At 31.7% G+C, this 15,758-nt stretch overlaps 2 protein-coding genes across 2 annotated transcripts in view; both read right to left on the bottom strand.

Moving 5' to 3' along the window:
• The window catches only part of LOC116033360 (probable LRR receptor-like serine/threonine-protein kinase At3g47570), a 92,811-nt gene extending 83,417 nt beyond the window's left edge, over positions 1-9,394 (bottom strand). Inside the window, exons 1-2 of the mRNA XM_031276109.1 lie at positions 9,292-9,394; positions 9,025-9,179 (exon numbers count right to left, since the gene is read on the bottom strand). Of these exons, the coding sequence (XP_031131969.1) occupies positions 9,025-9,179; positions 9,292-9,394 (258 nt within the window). The remainder of the gene's footprint in view (positions 1-9,024; positions 9,180-9,291) is intronic.
• Positions 8,706-14,065, bottom strand: LOC116032047 (LRR receptor-like serine/threonine-protein kinase FLS2). The gene is made up of 6 exons (XM_031274436.1): positions 13,284-14,065; positions 12,946-13,161; positions 12,456-12,527; positions 12,054-12,119; positions 9,292-11,283; positions 8,706-9,179 (listed from the first exon to the last, which is right to left on the bottom strand). The coding sequence occupies exons 1-5, from the start codon at positions 13,489-13,491 to the stop codon at positions 9,509-9,511; spliced, it is 2,337 nt and encodes a 778-aa protein (XP_031130296.1). The 5' UTR covers positions 13,492-14,065; the 3' UTR covers positions 8,706-9,179; positions 9,292-9,508.
• Between the last annotated feature and the right edge of the window lie 1,693 nt (positions 14,066-15,758).

Genomic DNA, 15,758 nt, shown 5'->3' on the forward strand with positions numbered 1-15,758 from the left:
TTTTTGTAAAATGTGTCAAAATAGGCATCGAACTTTACCGAAAATAAATTAGGCCCTCAAACTTTTTAAAGTTGAATTGGTACATAAAATGTCAATTTAGTTTATAAGGCATAATTACCCTTAGTGACCTGTACCAGGTAAATTGTAAATGTCACTTTTTTTGCATAAAATGTCAATAGGCATCAACTTTACCTGAAAAATAAATTAGGCCTCAAACTTTTAAAGTTGCAATTAGGTACATAACATGTCAATTTAGTTCATCAAGCATAATTACCTGTTAGTGACCTGGTATACAATGTAAATGTCACTTTTTTTGCATAAAATGTGTCAAATGCCATCGAACTTTACCTGAAAATAATTAGGCCTCAAACTTTAAAGTTGCAATTAGGTACATAAAATGTCAATTTAGTTTATCAAGGCATAATTACCGTTAGTGACTGTAATACCAGTAAATGTAAATGTCACTTTTTTGCATAAAATGTGTCAAATAGGCCATCGAACTTTACCTGAAAAATCAATTAGGCCCTCAACTTTTAAAGTTGCAATTAACATAAACATGTCAATTTAGTTCATAAGCATAATTACCTGTTAGTGACCTGTAATAACAGGTAAATGTAAATGTCACTTTTTTTGCATAAAATGTGTCAAATAAGCCATCGAACTTTACCTGAAAAATAATTAGGCCCTCAAACTTTTTAAGTTGCAATTAGGCACATAAATGTCAATTTAGTTCATCAAGGCATAATTACCCTAGTGACCTGTAATACAGGTAATGTAAATGTCACTTTTTTTGCATAAAATGTGTCAAATAGGCCATCGAAATTTACCTGAAAAAAAAATTAGGCCTCAAACTTTTAAAGTTGCAATTAGGTACATAAACATGTCAATTTAGTTCATCAAGGCATAATTACCTGTTAGTGACCTGTAATACCAGGTAAAAGTAAATGTCACTTTTTTTGCATAAATGTGTCAATAATCAAACTTTACCTGAAAAATCAATTAGGCCTCAAATTTTTAAAGTTGCAATTAGGTACATAAACATGTCAATTTAGTTCATCAATCAAAATTACCTGTTAGTGACCTGTAATACAGGTAAATGTAAATGTCACTTTTTTTGCATAAAATGTGTCAAATAGGCATCGAACTTTACCTGAAAATTAATTAAACTTTTAAAGTTGCAATTAGATACATAAAAATGTCAATTTATTTATCAAGCATAATTACCGTTAGTGACCTGTAATACAGGTAAATGTAAATGCACTTTTTTTGCATAAAATGTGTCAAAATAGGGAACTTTACCTGAAAAATAATTAGGCCTCAAACTTTTAAAGTTGCAATTAGGTACATAAACATGTCAATTTAGTTCATCAAGCATAATTACCTGTTAGTGACCTGTAATACCAGGTAAATGTAAATGTCACTTTTTTTGCATAAAATGTGTCAAATAGGCATCGAACTTTACCTAAAAATAAATTAGGCCTCAAACTTTTAAAGTTGCAATTAGGTACATAAACATGTCAATTTAGTTATCAAGCATAATTACCTGTTAGTGACCTGTAATACCAGGTAATGTAATGTCACTTTTTTTGCATAAAATGTGTCAAATAGGCCATCGAACTTTACCTGAAAAAATTAGGCCCTCAAACTTTTTAAAGTTGCAATTAGGTATATAAATGTCAATTTAGTTCATCAAGGCATAATTACCTGTTAGTGACCTGTAATACAGGTAATGTAAATGTCACTTTTTTTGCATAAAATGTGTCAAATAGGCCATCGAACTTTACCTGAAAAATAAATTAGGCCTCAAACTTTTAAAGTTGCAATTAGTACATAAACATGTCAATTTAGTTTATCAAGCATAATTACCTGTTAGTGACCTGTAATAACAGGTAAATGTAAATGTCACTTTTTTGCATAAAATGTGTCAAATAGGCATCGAACTTACCTAAAATAAATTAGGCCTAAACTTTTAAAGTTGCAATTAGGTACATAAACATGTCAATTTAGTTCATCAAGGCATAATTACCTGTTAGTGACCTGTAATAACAGGTAAATGTAAATGTCACTTTTTTTGCATAAAATGTGTCAAATAGGCCATCGAACTTTACCTGAAAAATAAATTAGGCCCTCAAACTTTTAAAAGTTGCAATTAGTACATAAAATGTCAATTTAGTTATCAAATAATTTTAGTGACCTGTAATACAGGTAATGTAAATGTCAATTTTTTGCATAAAATGTGTCAAATAGGCATCGAACTTTACCTGAAATAAATTAGGCCCAAACTTTAAAGTTGCTTGAAATTAGGTACATAAACATGTCAATTTAGTTCATCAAGACATAATTACATATTAGTGACCTGTAATACCAAGTAAAAGTAAATGTCACAATTTTTTGCATAAAATGTGTCAAATAGAACATCAAAGCTTACCTGAAAAATAAATTACGCCCTCAAACTTTTTAAAGTTCAAATTAGGTACATAAAATGTCAATTTAGTTCATCAAGGCATAATTACCCGTTAGTGACCTGTAATACCAGGTAAATGTAAATATCTCTATTTTTTTGCATAAAATTTGTCAAATAGGCCATCGAACTTTACCTGAAAAATAAATTAGGCCCTCAAACTTTTAAAAGTTGCAATTATGTACATAAACATGTCAATTTAGTTTATCAAGCACAATTATCTGTTGGTGACCTGTAATACCAGGTAAATGTAAATGTCACTATTTTTTGCATAAAATGTGTCAAATAGGCCATCGAACTTTACCTGAAAAATAAATTAGGCCCTCAAACTTTTAAAAGTTGCAATTAGATACATAAACATGTCAATTTGGTTTATTAAGCATAATTACCTGTTAGTGATCTGTAATAACAGGTAAATGTAAATGTCACTATTTTTTGCATAAAATGTGTCAAATAGGCCATCGAACTTTACCTGAAAAATAAATTAGGCCCTCAAACTTTTAAAAGTCTCAATTCGGTACATAAATATGTCAATTTAGTTAATCAAGCATAATTACCTGTTAGTGACCTATAATACCAGGTAAATGTAAATGTCATTATTTTTTTTGCATAAAATGTGTCAAGTAAGCAATCGAACTTTACCTAAAAAATAAATTAGGCCCTCAAACTTTTGAAAGTTGAAATTAAGTACATAAAATGTCAATTTAGTTCATTAAGGCATAATTACCCGTTAGTGACCTGTAATACCAGGTAAATGTATATGTCACTATTTTTTGCATAAAATGTGTCAAATAGGCCATCGAACTTTACCTGAAAAATAGATTAGGCCCTCAAACTTTTAAAAGTTGCAATTCGGTACATAAACATGTCAATTTAGTTAATCAAACATAATTACCTGTTAGTGACCTGTAATACCAGGTAAATAGAAATGTCACTATTTTTTGCATAAAATGTGTCAAGTAGACAATCGAACATTACCTAAAAAATAAATTAGGCCCTCAAACTTTAAAAAGTTGCAATTAGGCACATAAACATATCAATTTAGTTCATCAAGGCATAATTACCTGTTAGTGACCTGTAATACCAGGTAAAAGTAAATGTCACAATTTTTTGCATAAAATGTGTCAAATAAGCCATCGAAGTTTACATGAAAAATAAATTAGGCCCTCAAAGTTTTTAAAGTTCAAATTAGGTACATAAACGTGTCAATTTAGTTCATCAAGCATAATTGTCTGTTAGTGACCTGTAATACGAGGTAAATGTAAATGTCACTATTTTTTGCATTAAATGTGTCAAATTGGGCATCGATCTTTACCTAAAAAGTAAATTAGGCCCTCAAACTTTAAAAGTTGCAATTAGATACATAAACATGTCAATTTAGTTCATCAAGACATAATTACATATTAGTGACTTGTAATACCAGGTAAAAGTAAAATGTCACAATTTTTTGCATAAAATGTGTCAAATAGACCATCGAAGCTTACCTGAAAAATAAATTAGGCCCTCAAACTTTTTAGAGTTCAAATTAGGTACATAAAATGTCAATTTATTTCATGAATGCATAATTACCAGTTAGTGACCTGTAATACCACGTAAATGTAAATATCTCTATTTTTTTGCATAAAATTTGTCAAATAGGCCATCGAACTTTAGCTGAAAAATAAATTAGGCCCTCAAACTTTTTAAAGTTGCAATTATGTACATAAACATGTCAATTTAGTTCAGCAAGGCATAATTACCTGTGAGTGACCTGTAATACCAGGTAAATGTAAATGTCACTATTTTTTGCATAAAATGAGTCAAATAGCTAGGCCTTCGAACTTTACCTGAAAAATAAATTAGGCCTCAAACTTTTAAAAGTTGCAATTAGATACATAAACATGTCAATTTAGTTCATCAAGGCATAATTACGTGTCAGTGACCTGTAATACCTGGTAATGTAATTGTCACATTTTTTTGCATAAAATGTGTCAAATAGGGCATCGAAGTTTACCTGAAAAATAAATTAGGCCCTCAAACTTTAAAAAGTTGAAATAGGTACATAAAATGTCAATTTAGTTAATTAAGGCATAATTACCCATTAGTGACCTGTAATACCAGGTAAATGTAAATGTCACTATTTTTTGCATAAAATGTGTCAAATAGGCCATCGAACTTTACCTGAAAAATAAATTAGGCACTCAAACTTTTAAAAGTTGCAATTAGTTACATAAACATGTCAATTTAGTTCATCATGCACAATTACCCGTTAGTGACCTGTAATACCAGGTAATGTAAATGTCACTATTTTTTGCATAAAATTTGTCAAGTAGGCCATCGAACTTTACCTAAAAAATAAATTAGGCCCTCAAACTTTTAAAAGTTGCAATTAGGTACATAAACATGTCAATTTAGTAAATAAAAGTTGTAATACCAGGTAAATATAAATATCACTATTTTTTTGCGATTTTATTACCGAAATGGTCCCTCGACTATTGCGAAATTACCAATTTCGTCCTCGACCATTTTTCGTACCCAATTAAGTCCCTCGACTTTGAAAATTTTAACCAATTTGGTCCTCCGTTTAGTTTGTCGTTAAAATCGAGACCAAATTAGTAATTTTGCTATAGTCAACGTACCAAATTGGTAATTTTTTTATAGTTAAGGGACCAAATTGGTAATTAATTTTTCACTGAAATGATCCCATGACTATAGTAAAATTACCAATTTTGTCCTTTGACTATAGCAAAATTACCAATTTGGTCCCGATTTTAACGGCAAACTAAACGGAGGACAAAATTGGTTAAAATTTTCAAACTCGAGGGACTTAATTGCATATGAAAAATTGTCGAGGACCAAATTCGTAATTTCGCAATAGTCAAGGGACCATTTCGATAATAAATTCTTTTTTTGCTTAAAATGTGTGAAGTAAGCAATCGAACTTTACCTAAAAAATAAATTAGGCCCTCAAACTTTAAAAAGTTGCAATTAGGTACATAAACATGTCAATTTAGTTCATCAAGACATAATTACCTGTTAGTGACCTATAATACCAGGTAAATGTAAATGTCACAATTTTTTGCATAAATGTGTCAAATAGGCCATCGAAGTTTACGTGAAAAATAAATTAGGCCCTCAAACTTTTTAGAGTTCAAATTAGGTACATAAAATATCAATTTAGTTCATCAATATATAATTACCTGTGAGTGACCTGTAATACCACATAAATGTAAATGTCACTATTTTTTGCATAAAATGTGTCAAATTGCCCATCGATCTTTACCTAAAAAATAAATTAGACCCTCAAACTTTTAAAAGTTGCAATTAGGTACATAAATTGCCAATTTAGTTCATCAAGGCATAATTACCTGTTAGTGACATGTAATACCAGGTAAATGTAAATGTCACAATTTTTTGCATAAAATGTGTCAAATAGGGCATTGAACTTTACCTGAAAAATAAATTAGGCACTCAAACTTTTTAAATTTGTAAATATAAAACATTTGAGTATAAATAAAATATATAATAATAAATACAATAATACAATCAATCTAAAATGATAGAATTAAAAGGTAAAACTTAACCCGATTAGTAAACTAGAACACAAATTAATAGAAGAATTTCATTGTTAAAAATTTGACAAAAAATTGGGCAGTTGAACACATTACAATTTTTTTAGGCAAAAACTTGTGTGAGACCGTCTCACCATGAGACGGGTCGGGCCGGGTCGGGTCAAGATGCAAATGTAACATTTATATGCACAAATGCCATACTTATATGCTCAAATGTAATAGTAATCAAGAATAAAATTTTTGTTACTTATTAGGGTAAATGTAATACTTTTAAGGGAAAATACAATACTTTTACATTTCGATTTAAAAGTATTACATTTTTCCTCAAAAGTATTATATTGCCCTTATAAGTGAGAGGTACTTGTCGACATTACTTATTATGAAAAATGTATTACTTTTTCTCTTATAAGTAACAAAAATTGTATTTTTGATTAGTGTTATATTTGAGCATATAAGTGTGAGATTTGCACATATAAGTATGGCATTTGCATGGTACTTTGACCCGACCCGACCCGTCTCACGAATAAGGATCCGTGAGACGGTTTCACACATGTGTGACCCATTTTTTTTTAATGTCAACTGCTGAAATTTTAGCCGTTAAAGGATGATTTATCTTTCTTGTTTCTTTTTCTTTTTTTCTTTTTTTTTTTTTGTTTTAATAGTAATTGATGGGAATGATGGGAATTTATAATTCTAATTCAAATTATCATTGTTTGAGTAGATAAAGGCACCAAACATCAACATTTAAGTAGGATAAATATAGGAGCATGTTGTTCTTTATACCGATTAATCTTAGATAATTCCAAACCCAACAAACAAAACTATGAAATCATTACTTTTAATAATTTAATTTTTTTCTAGTAACAAGTCAAAAAAATTATTTTAGCAAATATTTATTAGAATTTAAATTAAATTTTCCTCAATTATTTTTCACGGATCAAATGGACCGCGTAATATATTCTACGCCGCAAGGGTTGTCTTATTATTTTGTTTTGTTTGTATTTTTCTTAATATTTTTATTAAAATAAAAGAAAAATGAACTCCAATGGCCATGCAGGACATGGAAGCGGAGGACTACTCATTCAAAGTCATTGTTTTTCTATTTTCTTTTCTTTTTAAATTTTTTAAAGGAGAAGTTCTTGACTCGCAGAGTCGCTGCTGACCTGTGCCTAGGAATACCAGACAAATAACAGTTTCACATTTGTGTTTTTATATTATCGAATGAAACTGTAGTTATATCGAAATGTAACTATAGTTGGGTTGAAATGTAAATGCAGATATATGAACTGATACTCAATAACAGTTTCACATTTGTGGTTTTATATTATCGAATGAAACTATAGTTATATCGAAATGTAATTGTAGTTGTGTTGAAATGTAACTGCAGTGTATATGAACTGAAAGTGAATGGCGCGGAACGGAGACTGATTCATCCGTCTGTTTTCATTAATCAAAACGACGTCGTTTTGATGCGCGGTCTACGATATAATTTGCGCTCTAATTTCTCATCGTACTTTTCTTCATTTGGTCCGAATAAGTTTGGATCTATAATCTGACCAATGTTTGTAGGAATTGCATGGTACATCACCCCACTTATTAGACTTAAATCTTCACTAAACATGTGTCCTTGTGAAAATTTCAAGCAATATGATACAATAACTGCACATATCACTACAGGTGGACACAAGACTTTCCTGTCCATACTCTAGAAGCAATGCCAAATTTGATAGGGAGGCATATAAGAAATGCAAAATGTTATGTGACGAATTGAATGTTAAAACCAAATCCAGAAAATGAAAAAAAATTGAAACATTTACGTGGAGTCATGTAACCAATTGTTGCTAAGGTGCTCGTAATGGCAATGGAGTTCTCATCTCCTAAAACTTTTGCAACTAACACCAAAGTCAGTCAGATATCCCACCATATCAGCATCTACTAACACATTACTAGGTTTCAAGTCAGTAGTACTAAAAAAAAAAAAGAGTTATTAGCGCATCTACATTTGGTTCTAGTATTATTGTTGCATGACCATTTTTGGTCATCCGTAAAAAAAAACCGTTAAAAATGTCGTTAAATACAAAGAAATTTCAATCATTTTTATACAAAATGAGTTGACCCAACTATATTTTTATGTTTATTTTTTAAAAAAAAATCCATAATTGAAAATCGAAATGGCTTTGTATTTAACGGCATTAAAATTGTTTTGTTGATTGAGGACAAAAAACCACAATTATACTATAACCAAATAGGAATGTTATGATAAAAAGGATTAAAAGTGGAATGATACCTATAAATCTAGATAATGAAATTAACTCTAAAAAAAAGTATTAGAAGTGATTTAGATGGAGTAAATCCCTAACCCCCAGTATTGATTATGGACAAATAAGACTAAGTCAAAACTGGACATCCTTTGACAGTTTTAAACCATCCGCCATCCAAACATCAAAATTTACAGTTCCAATGAATTATTAAAAAAAAAAACAAAAATCGTTTTTAAATAGCTTTGAAACACCGTACCTGAGTGAGAATCTCCTAATAGTAATGGAAAGGATGAGCATGAAGGATGTGGTTTAATTTACTTCAGCTTAAACTTCAGCTTCTTCAAGAATGGAAGACCGCATCATCACGAAGTTAGATATACAAATCACAAATTGAGAATTGTGATTCTTTAACACTATATATCAAATGAATACTTAAATCCAAATTGAAACTCATTTCTTTATTCTACATATAATTCTGATAGATTTTTTAACAGTAAATAGAATTATTATACATGCACTACTGCAAACATTATATGCTATTCGTACTACTTTAAGTTCTTGCATACAAAGAAAAAATTTGGACTTTGATCTTTTCCAATGCTAGTAAGGCATCTTTGATGGTCATTCTCTCTCGAGGGGATTCTGCACAACATCTCATGCCCAACTCAAAGATAGTCAACACACACTGCAATTTTTCATCATATTTGTCTTCATTTGGTCCAACCAAGTTGGGATCTATAATCTCACTTACTTTGCTAGGAACTGCATTGTGCACCCAACTCCTCAAACTCAAATCTTCATTGAACATTTCATCTCCAGGTTGTTTCCTTGTAAAAACTTCAAGCAACATGATACCATAACTGTACATATCACTACGGGTCGACACAAGACCTTCCCGTCCATACTCTAGAACCAATACAAAATTTGATAGGAAGCCATAAGAAATGCAAACTATTATATATGTGAAAAGTGTTAGCACCAAATCCAAAAAGTTAAGAAAAGGCTTTAAAATGTTTACCTGGGGCAATGTAACCAATTGTAGCAAGGGAATTTGTAAAGGCTGTGGAGTTCTCGTCTCCTAAGAGCTTTGCAACACCAAAGTCACTCAGATGTCCCACCATATCAGCATCTATTAAGATATTGCTGGGTTTCAAGTCACAATGGATAACGGGTTTGGAATAACCATTGTGTAGATATTCCAATGCAGATGTCACATCTATCAATATACTCACTCTTTACATCATATCTAAGAAATAATTGTGAGAATATAACCACTTGTGTAGACTCCCGTTAGGCATGTACTCTAGCACCAATGCTTTAAAATCCAAATTAGAACAACTGCCGAGAACCTTTGTGAGATTTCTGTGATGAATGTGACGTAAAACTTCACACTCACGATCAAAACTCCTACTTGCAACTTCATGTATCAAACCAAAAACCTTGACAGCTACATGCATCCCATTTGTTAAAGTCGCTTTGTAAACAGAACCGAAACTTCCGCTACCTAGCAAGTTGCTTTCATTGAATCCATTGGTTGCCCTTTGGAGTTGATAATACGAAAATCTTGCCGGTGTTATTGCCGAAAGCAAGTCAGGTTCACCGGGAAACTCCTTCTTGCGCCTCTTTAAAATCAGGTATACAGTAACAAAGGTAATTAGCAGTACAATAACTGCCAACGAGACAAGTACAATGAGAACCACTCTGTTCTTCTTTGATTGATGCATCCGAGGAGTATTAGAAGGGCAAGGTGGGACATGCATCCGAGGAGTACCACATAGACCAACATTTGACAAGAATGATTCATAAGTGAAGTTCGCAAAAGGACCTCCACTCGGAATTTCTCCGGTTAATCTGTTGTATGAAACATTGAAATACTTCATGCTCACAAGTCCCTCTAATGACTTGGGAATCATTCCGAATATTTTGTTATCAGAAAGATCCAATGAATATAGATCCAGGAGTTTTCCAAATGTGACAGGAATAGAACCCTGAATTTTGTTATGGGCCACAAAAAAATTGATTAATCTTGTCAAGCCTCCAATACTACTTGGAATTTCTCCGGATAGTTTGTTATTTGAGAGGTCAATAGCTATTGCCGTCTTTGCATTCCCGATTTCTTGAAGTAGAGAACCGCTCAAGTTATTCGAACTCAAGTTGAGAATCAAAAGATTTTTAATGCTCCATAGGGTAGGAGGGAAGACAGTGAATTCGTTTTCATGCAGATAGATCTTTCCCAAGGAAGAAATGTTCCCTAAACAATCTGAAATTTGACCTGAAAATTTATTTGTGCCTAAATTTATCCAAAACAAATTCTGTAGTTCACATATCACATCTGGAAATGGTCCTACTAATCTGTTCTCTTGTATGTCGAATCTTTGAAAACTCTGAAGAGCCTGAATGGTCGTAGGCAAAAATCCTATAATGTCATTGTGCCCTAAAGACAAGTCGAATAAGCCACTTAGATTGCCAATCTCATGTGGAATTCGTCCCCTGATGTTACAATCTTCAAGGTGGAGAGTTTGGAGAGTGTGGGAGAGGTTGCCGATTGCATTTGGGAGCATGACGTTTAAAGGGTTAGTTGATAACTCTATTACACGGATGTATCTACAGTGTGCCAATGAAGTCATAAGGCTAAATTGAGGATCAATTGTTAGATTGTTTTCACCCAGACTTAGATAATTGACTTGTGCTAAGTTTCCAAGGGAATTCGGAATGAAGCCTGTGAACTGGTTCGTGCTAAGTTCAAGAACAACAAGGTTGGAAGCATTTGAGATTTGGGGAGGTATAACTCCGCTAAGATAGTTTACGTCCAGGTACAGTTCTTCTAAATTGGGAAGCCAATAACCTAAAGATGTTGGAAGAGTACCTAAAAATTTATTAAATCCCAATGCTAGTACTTCAAGTGTTGAAATATTGAAGATTTCCCACGGAATAGAACCACTTAATCCATTATTATTCAACTCAAGTAACTCTAGCTTATCAAGGTTGCCCAGCTCTCTCGGTATTTCACCTGTCAATATAATATTCAATTTGCCCTAGTCACGAACAAATATAGTCACTACTATAGAAATAACATATAACGTCGGTTTTTTGTCAAACCAACATCAAAACGATAAATAAATTTATAATAAAAAAAACACTTAAAAAATCGACGTCGTATATCACAAATAAAAAATAAAAAAGAGTATATTTATTAACATTAGTAAATAAATGAAACGCCGTCATTTTAATCCGTTTAAAAATTTATACGTAACGATGTCGGTTTTTAATTAAAGAAAACCGATGTTGTATTTTGTTTTAATTAAAAACAAATCACAACACATAGGACGATAGTTTTTTCAATGAGTCTACCATCCACACATGACAATGAATTCTCAATAAGTTTAATACCCTTTAACATTGTCAGATTTCAATGAGTCTTGACAATGATCCATTTAGTTGATTCTTCCACATATAAATTAAAGGTTTTCAAGTGAAGAACATTCACCTATGTTCCTTGGAATATCGCCATAAAGTTTGTTTTTATACAAGTAAAATTTTTTAAGCTTTTGAAGATGTGAACACATATTTGGTGGGAGAATATACCAAACAGAATTTTGTTTGGCATGTTATATGAGTTAGTGTAGAAACGTTAAATATTATTTTTGGTATTATTCCAATGCACTGTATATATATTTATTAGAATTATTACATAAAAATCATTAAATTTGGTCATTTTTAAATGTTTCACATTACTTTAGTAGGTAATTGCAACTTGCAAGCACATACTGACATACTTACCTTTGTTAGTATGGAGTATTAAAATTCGGAGCATATTCAACCTCCTAATCTCTTTTGGTATTTCACCTGCCAATTAGAGTTACCCAAGTTATAAGTCACGAACAAATACAATATTCATATGTAATTGTCAGAGTTAATTCCATCAAAGGTCCATTGTCTTTTGATGGTAATTTCAAATTTAATCCCAAACTATCGTTTTTGCCATTTAACATCCTGACTATTCTTAGATTTACATTATAATAACTTTCTTTTATTTTGCAGCTCAATAAAAAGTTGTACATGTTGAGAGCGCAAGACCGTTAAAAAAAAAAAAAAGAGATCTACATTCCATACCTAAGAAGAAATTTTCAGCAAGTCCAAGATATTTTAGCATTGTCAAATTAAATGCAGGCACATACTTACCTTCCAAGTTGTTCCTATCGAGTATTAAAACCTCAAGCATATTCAAGCTCCCAAACTCTCTTGGTATTTCACCTGTAATTAGGGTTACCCCGCTATGTCACGAACAAATACAATATCTATATGTAGTTGTCATGATTATAATGGCCATGTTTGGTAAATAGTTGTTAGCTGATTGAATTGGATTAGAGGGCATGATTTGTTAATAACATTAGCTGATTGTAGAAATGTGTTTGGCAAATTAGCTGTTAGTTGATAGTTGTTTCGTATATTTTTTTTTCTCAAAAAGCTAAAAAAAAATAATTTTTGAATTTTAGCATTTTGGAGTTAAAAAAACTGATTAATCAAACACTTATATTAATTTTTTTTACCCATAATAGTGGTCAAATAAATTAAAATTAGTTGATAAGCTAACTATTTTACCAAACAGGGCTAAAATTGTACATGTTAAGAGTGCAAGACAATCAAAAAAGAAGTGATTTACATTCCATACCTAACAAGGAATTATCAGAAAGTTGAAGAGATTTTAGCATTGAGCATTCAACTATGCTCCTTGGAATGTTGCCATATAGCTTGTTCTTATACAAGTAAAGTACTTCAAGCTTTTGAAGATGTGAACACATATTTGACGGGAGAATACCAAAGAGATAGTTGTTTGCCATGTTTATAAAAGTTAGTGTAGAAATGTTAAATATTGTTTCTGGCGTTCCTACAAAATCAAATCAAAACATGAGTTAAACGTATTTATTAGAATTATTAAAGAAAACCATTAAATTTGATTTTTTTTAAAGGTTTCACATTACTCTGGTAGTCAAATGAGAACGTACATACCTTCTAAATTGTTCCAATTGAGTTTTAAAATCCGAAGCATATTTAAGCTCCCAATCTCTCTCGGAATTGTTCCAACAAAATTGTTGTGAGCCAACTCCAATTGTTCAAGTTCTGAGCAACTTGATAAATTCTTTGGAATATAACCACCTAACTTGTTGTAAGACAGACTAAGCACTTTGAGTTTTGTAGCATGTTGACAGAGCTTCATTGGAAGAGAGCTAGATAAGCCATTATTGTTGAGGACCAAATTTTGTAATGTGGAAATGTTGAAGATAGTGAAGGGGATAGGACCATCAAGTTAGTTAACTTCCAATATCAGCCATTTTGTATTCTCAAGATTGCCAATCTCTTCTGGAATTTTTCCACTAAAATTATTATAGCCAAAATCTATATATTGTAGTCGGCGTAGGCTGGCTAACTCTCTAGGCAAATTTCCATAGAAACTGTTGTGGCTTATGTTAAGAGAAACAAGAAATGAGAGGTTGCCTAATTGTGGAGGAAGGGTACCCACAATTCCCATATTTGATATGTCTAATGCGACCACTCTATGGTGTTTGGATCCGCAAACAACTCCAATCCAATTGCAAATAGAAGCAGTGGTTGACCAGTTGTTTGCCAATGTATGGTTGTGACTTAAGGTGGTGTAGGATTTCAAAGAAAGAAGAGAGGACTGATCTGTGGTGATGTTGTTGGCTAGGGCGCTAAGTATGAAAGGCATTGCTAAAATGAACAAAGAGAGTAGAGAAGATATGTTTGTGATCTCCATGTTAGTATGCATATATGACAATTGATACAGGGTAAGGTTTCCATGAATAAATACTACTATGTATATATACACACTTTAATTTCTGTTGGTGACATTCAAAGCTAGTAACTTGTAGTCTCTGCCTCTCTGGTTACTGAACCACAAATGTCCGTGTATATGCACCATAAATGTATCATTTTAACTGTAAGTTTTGTTTAAACGAACATGTAATATTTTTCAGTTATAATTCAATAATTTTCCATTAATGTGTTGAATAAAATTATTACATTTCAATATAGATGTGGTGGTGGCGGGGGTGGTTTTTATTATTATTATTGTTATTATTAGAATTCTAATAATAATAATAATATACTTTTGTGGCCAAATTAATGTAGTTTCAGTATGCATGTAAGTTAAGAATCGAACATGTGATTATTCAAGTGTGAGAATTATTTTTCACTGATGGGCCCTCCTTCCAGATTAGTATGTACAATTTTACCTTCAAATTTAATAGCTTAGTACCAAAGTTGGTACTAGAGAAATAAATCTAATTAAAATTTCAACCACCAAGAATTCAATATATGGTCAAAATCATTGATAATCGACTGTCCTCCATAACTCATTCACATGCTCTTCTTTTGCTTGGATTTCGGGTGAAAATTATGCAAGCAATATATACTTTGGTAAAATAAAATAAAATAACAAATATGATTGTTATTAGGGGAGAGTCTGGTGAGGATGCGCATTGACTAAATGTAAGTCGTTTTACATCATCCACAATCGGTCAACGTGCAATCATCCACAAGGGGTGGTTGAAATTTTAATTAAATTTATTTCTCTAGTAGTCTAGTACCTACTTGGTAGTAAGCCATTAAATTTGAAGGTAAAGTTGTACCTACTAGTTTGGAAGGAGGGCCCATCAGTCAAACATAATTTTCGCTCTTAATAATTACGAGTTCAATTTTTAACAACACCTAACAAGAGTCTTATTACAAATACAAATGTTTTGAAACTAAGGGTGTGTTTGGTTCGCGCATAGAAATCAGAATCGGAATGAAAATCAAATACTTAGTAATGATCCCTATAATAGGAATAAATGTTTTAAAAATACAAAAACAAAAAATCAAGGCAATTTATCATAATATAATGACATTCAAAAACCAACATGGTTGGCGTGGTGGTTCAGCACCTTGTCCCTTAAGCATGAGGTTGGGGGTTCGATCCCCACCCATGTGAATGGAGCAAACCATTTGGCCAGTCTCCTATCACTAAGTGTGCTGACCGTTGGGACGGGAGGATTAGTCAACAAAAACCTAAAAGTACTATTCCAAACTTAAAAATCAGATTACCAAAAGATGGAGTAATAATACCCCTTTTAATTAGGAAATGAAATTTTTATTTGAAAGAATAAGCAAAACTCATAATTGTGTTTTAAAAAGTTGTCAACCAAACACTATGATTTTGATTCTCATTCCTAATGTGTAAACCCATGAACCAAACACATCCTAAAGTATTACTTTTTCAAAACAAAGCATTATATTGCTATTAAATGCCGAGTACCATTTAACTTATCTATCCTAGGCTTGGCCTAGTAAAACTATTTATATTATAATTATATCCCTAGACGGCTATACCTAAATAAACCAGCTGAGTACAACTCACAATAATTTGTTGTGTAAATACAAAGGATTAGTGGCCCATTGTGTGAGAGGACTAGTGTCTAATATTCA

This window comes from Ipomoea triloba, chromosome 10 (genome assembly GCF_003576645.1).
Source record: "Ipomoea triloba cultivar NCNSP0323 chromosome 10, ASM357664v1".
Taxonomy (NCBI): Eukaryota; Viridiplantae; Streptophyta; class Magnoliopsida; order Solanales; family Convolvulaceae; genus Ipomoea; species Ipomoea triloba.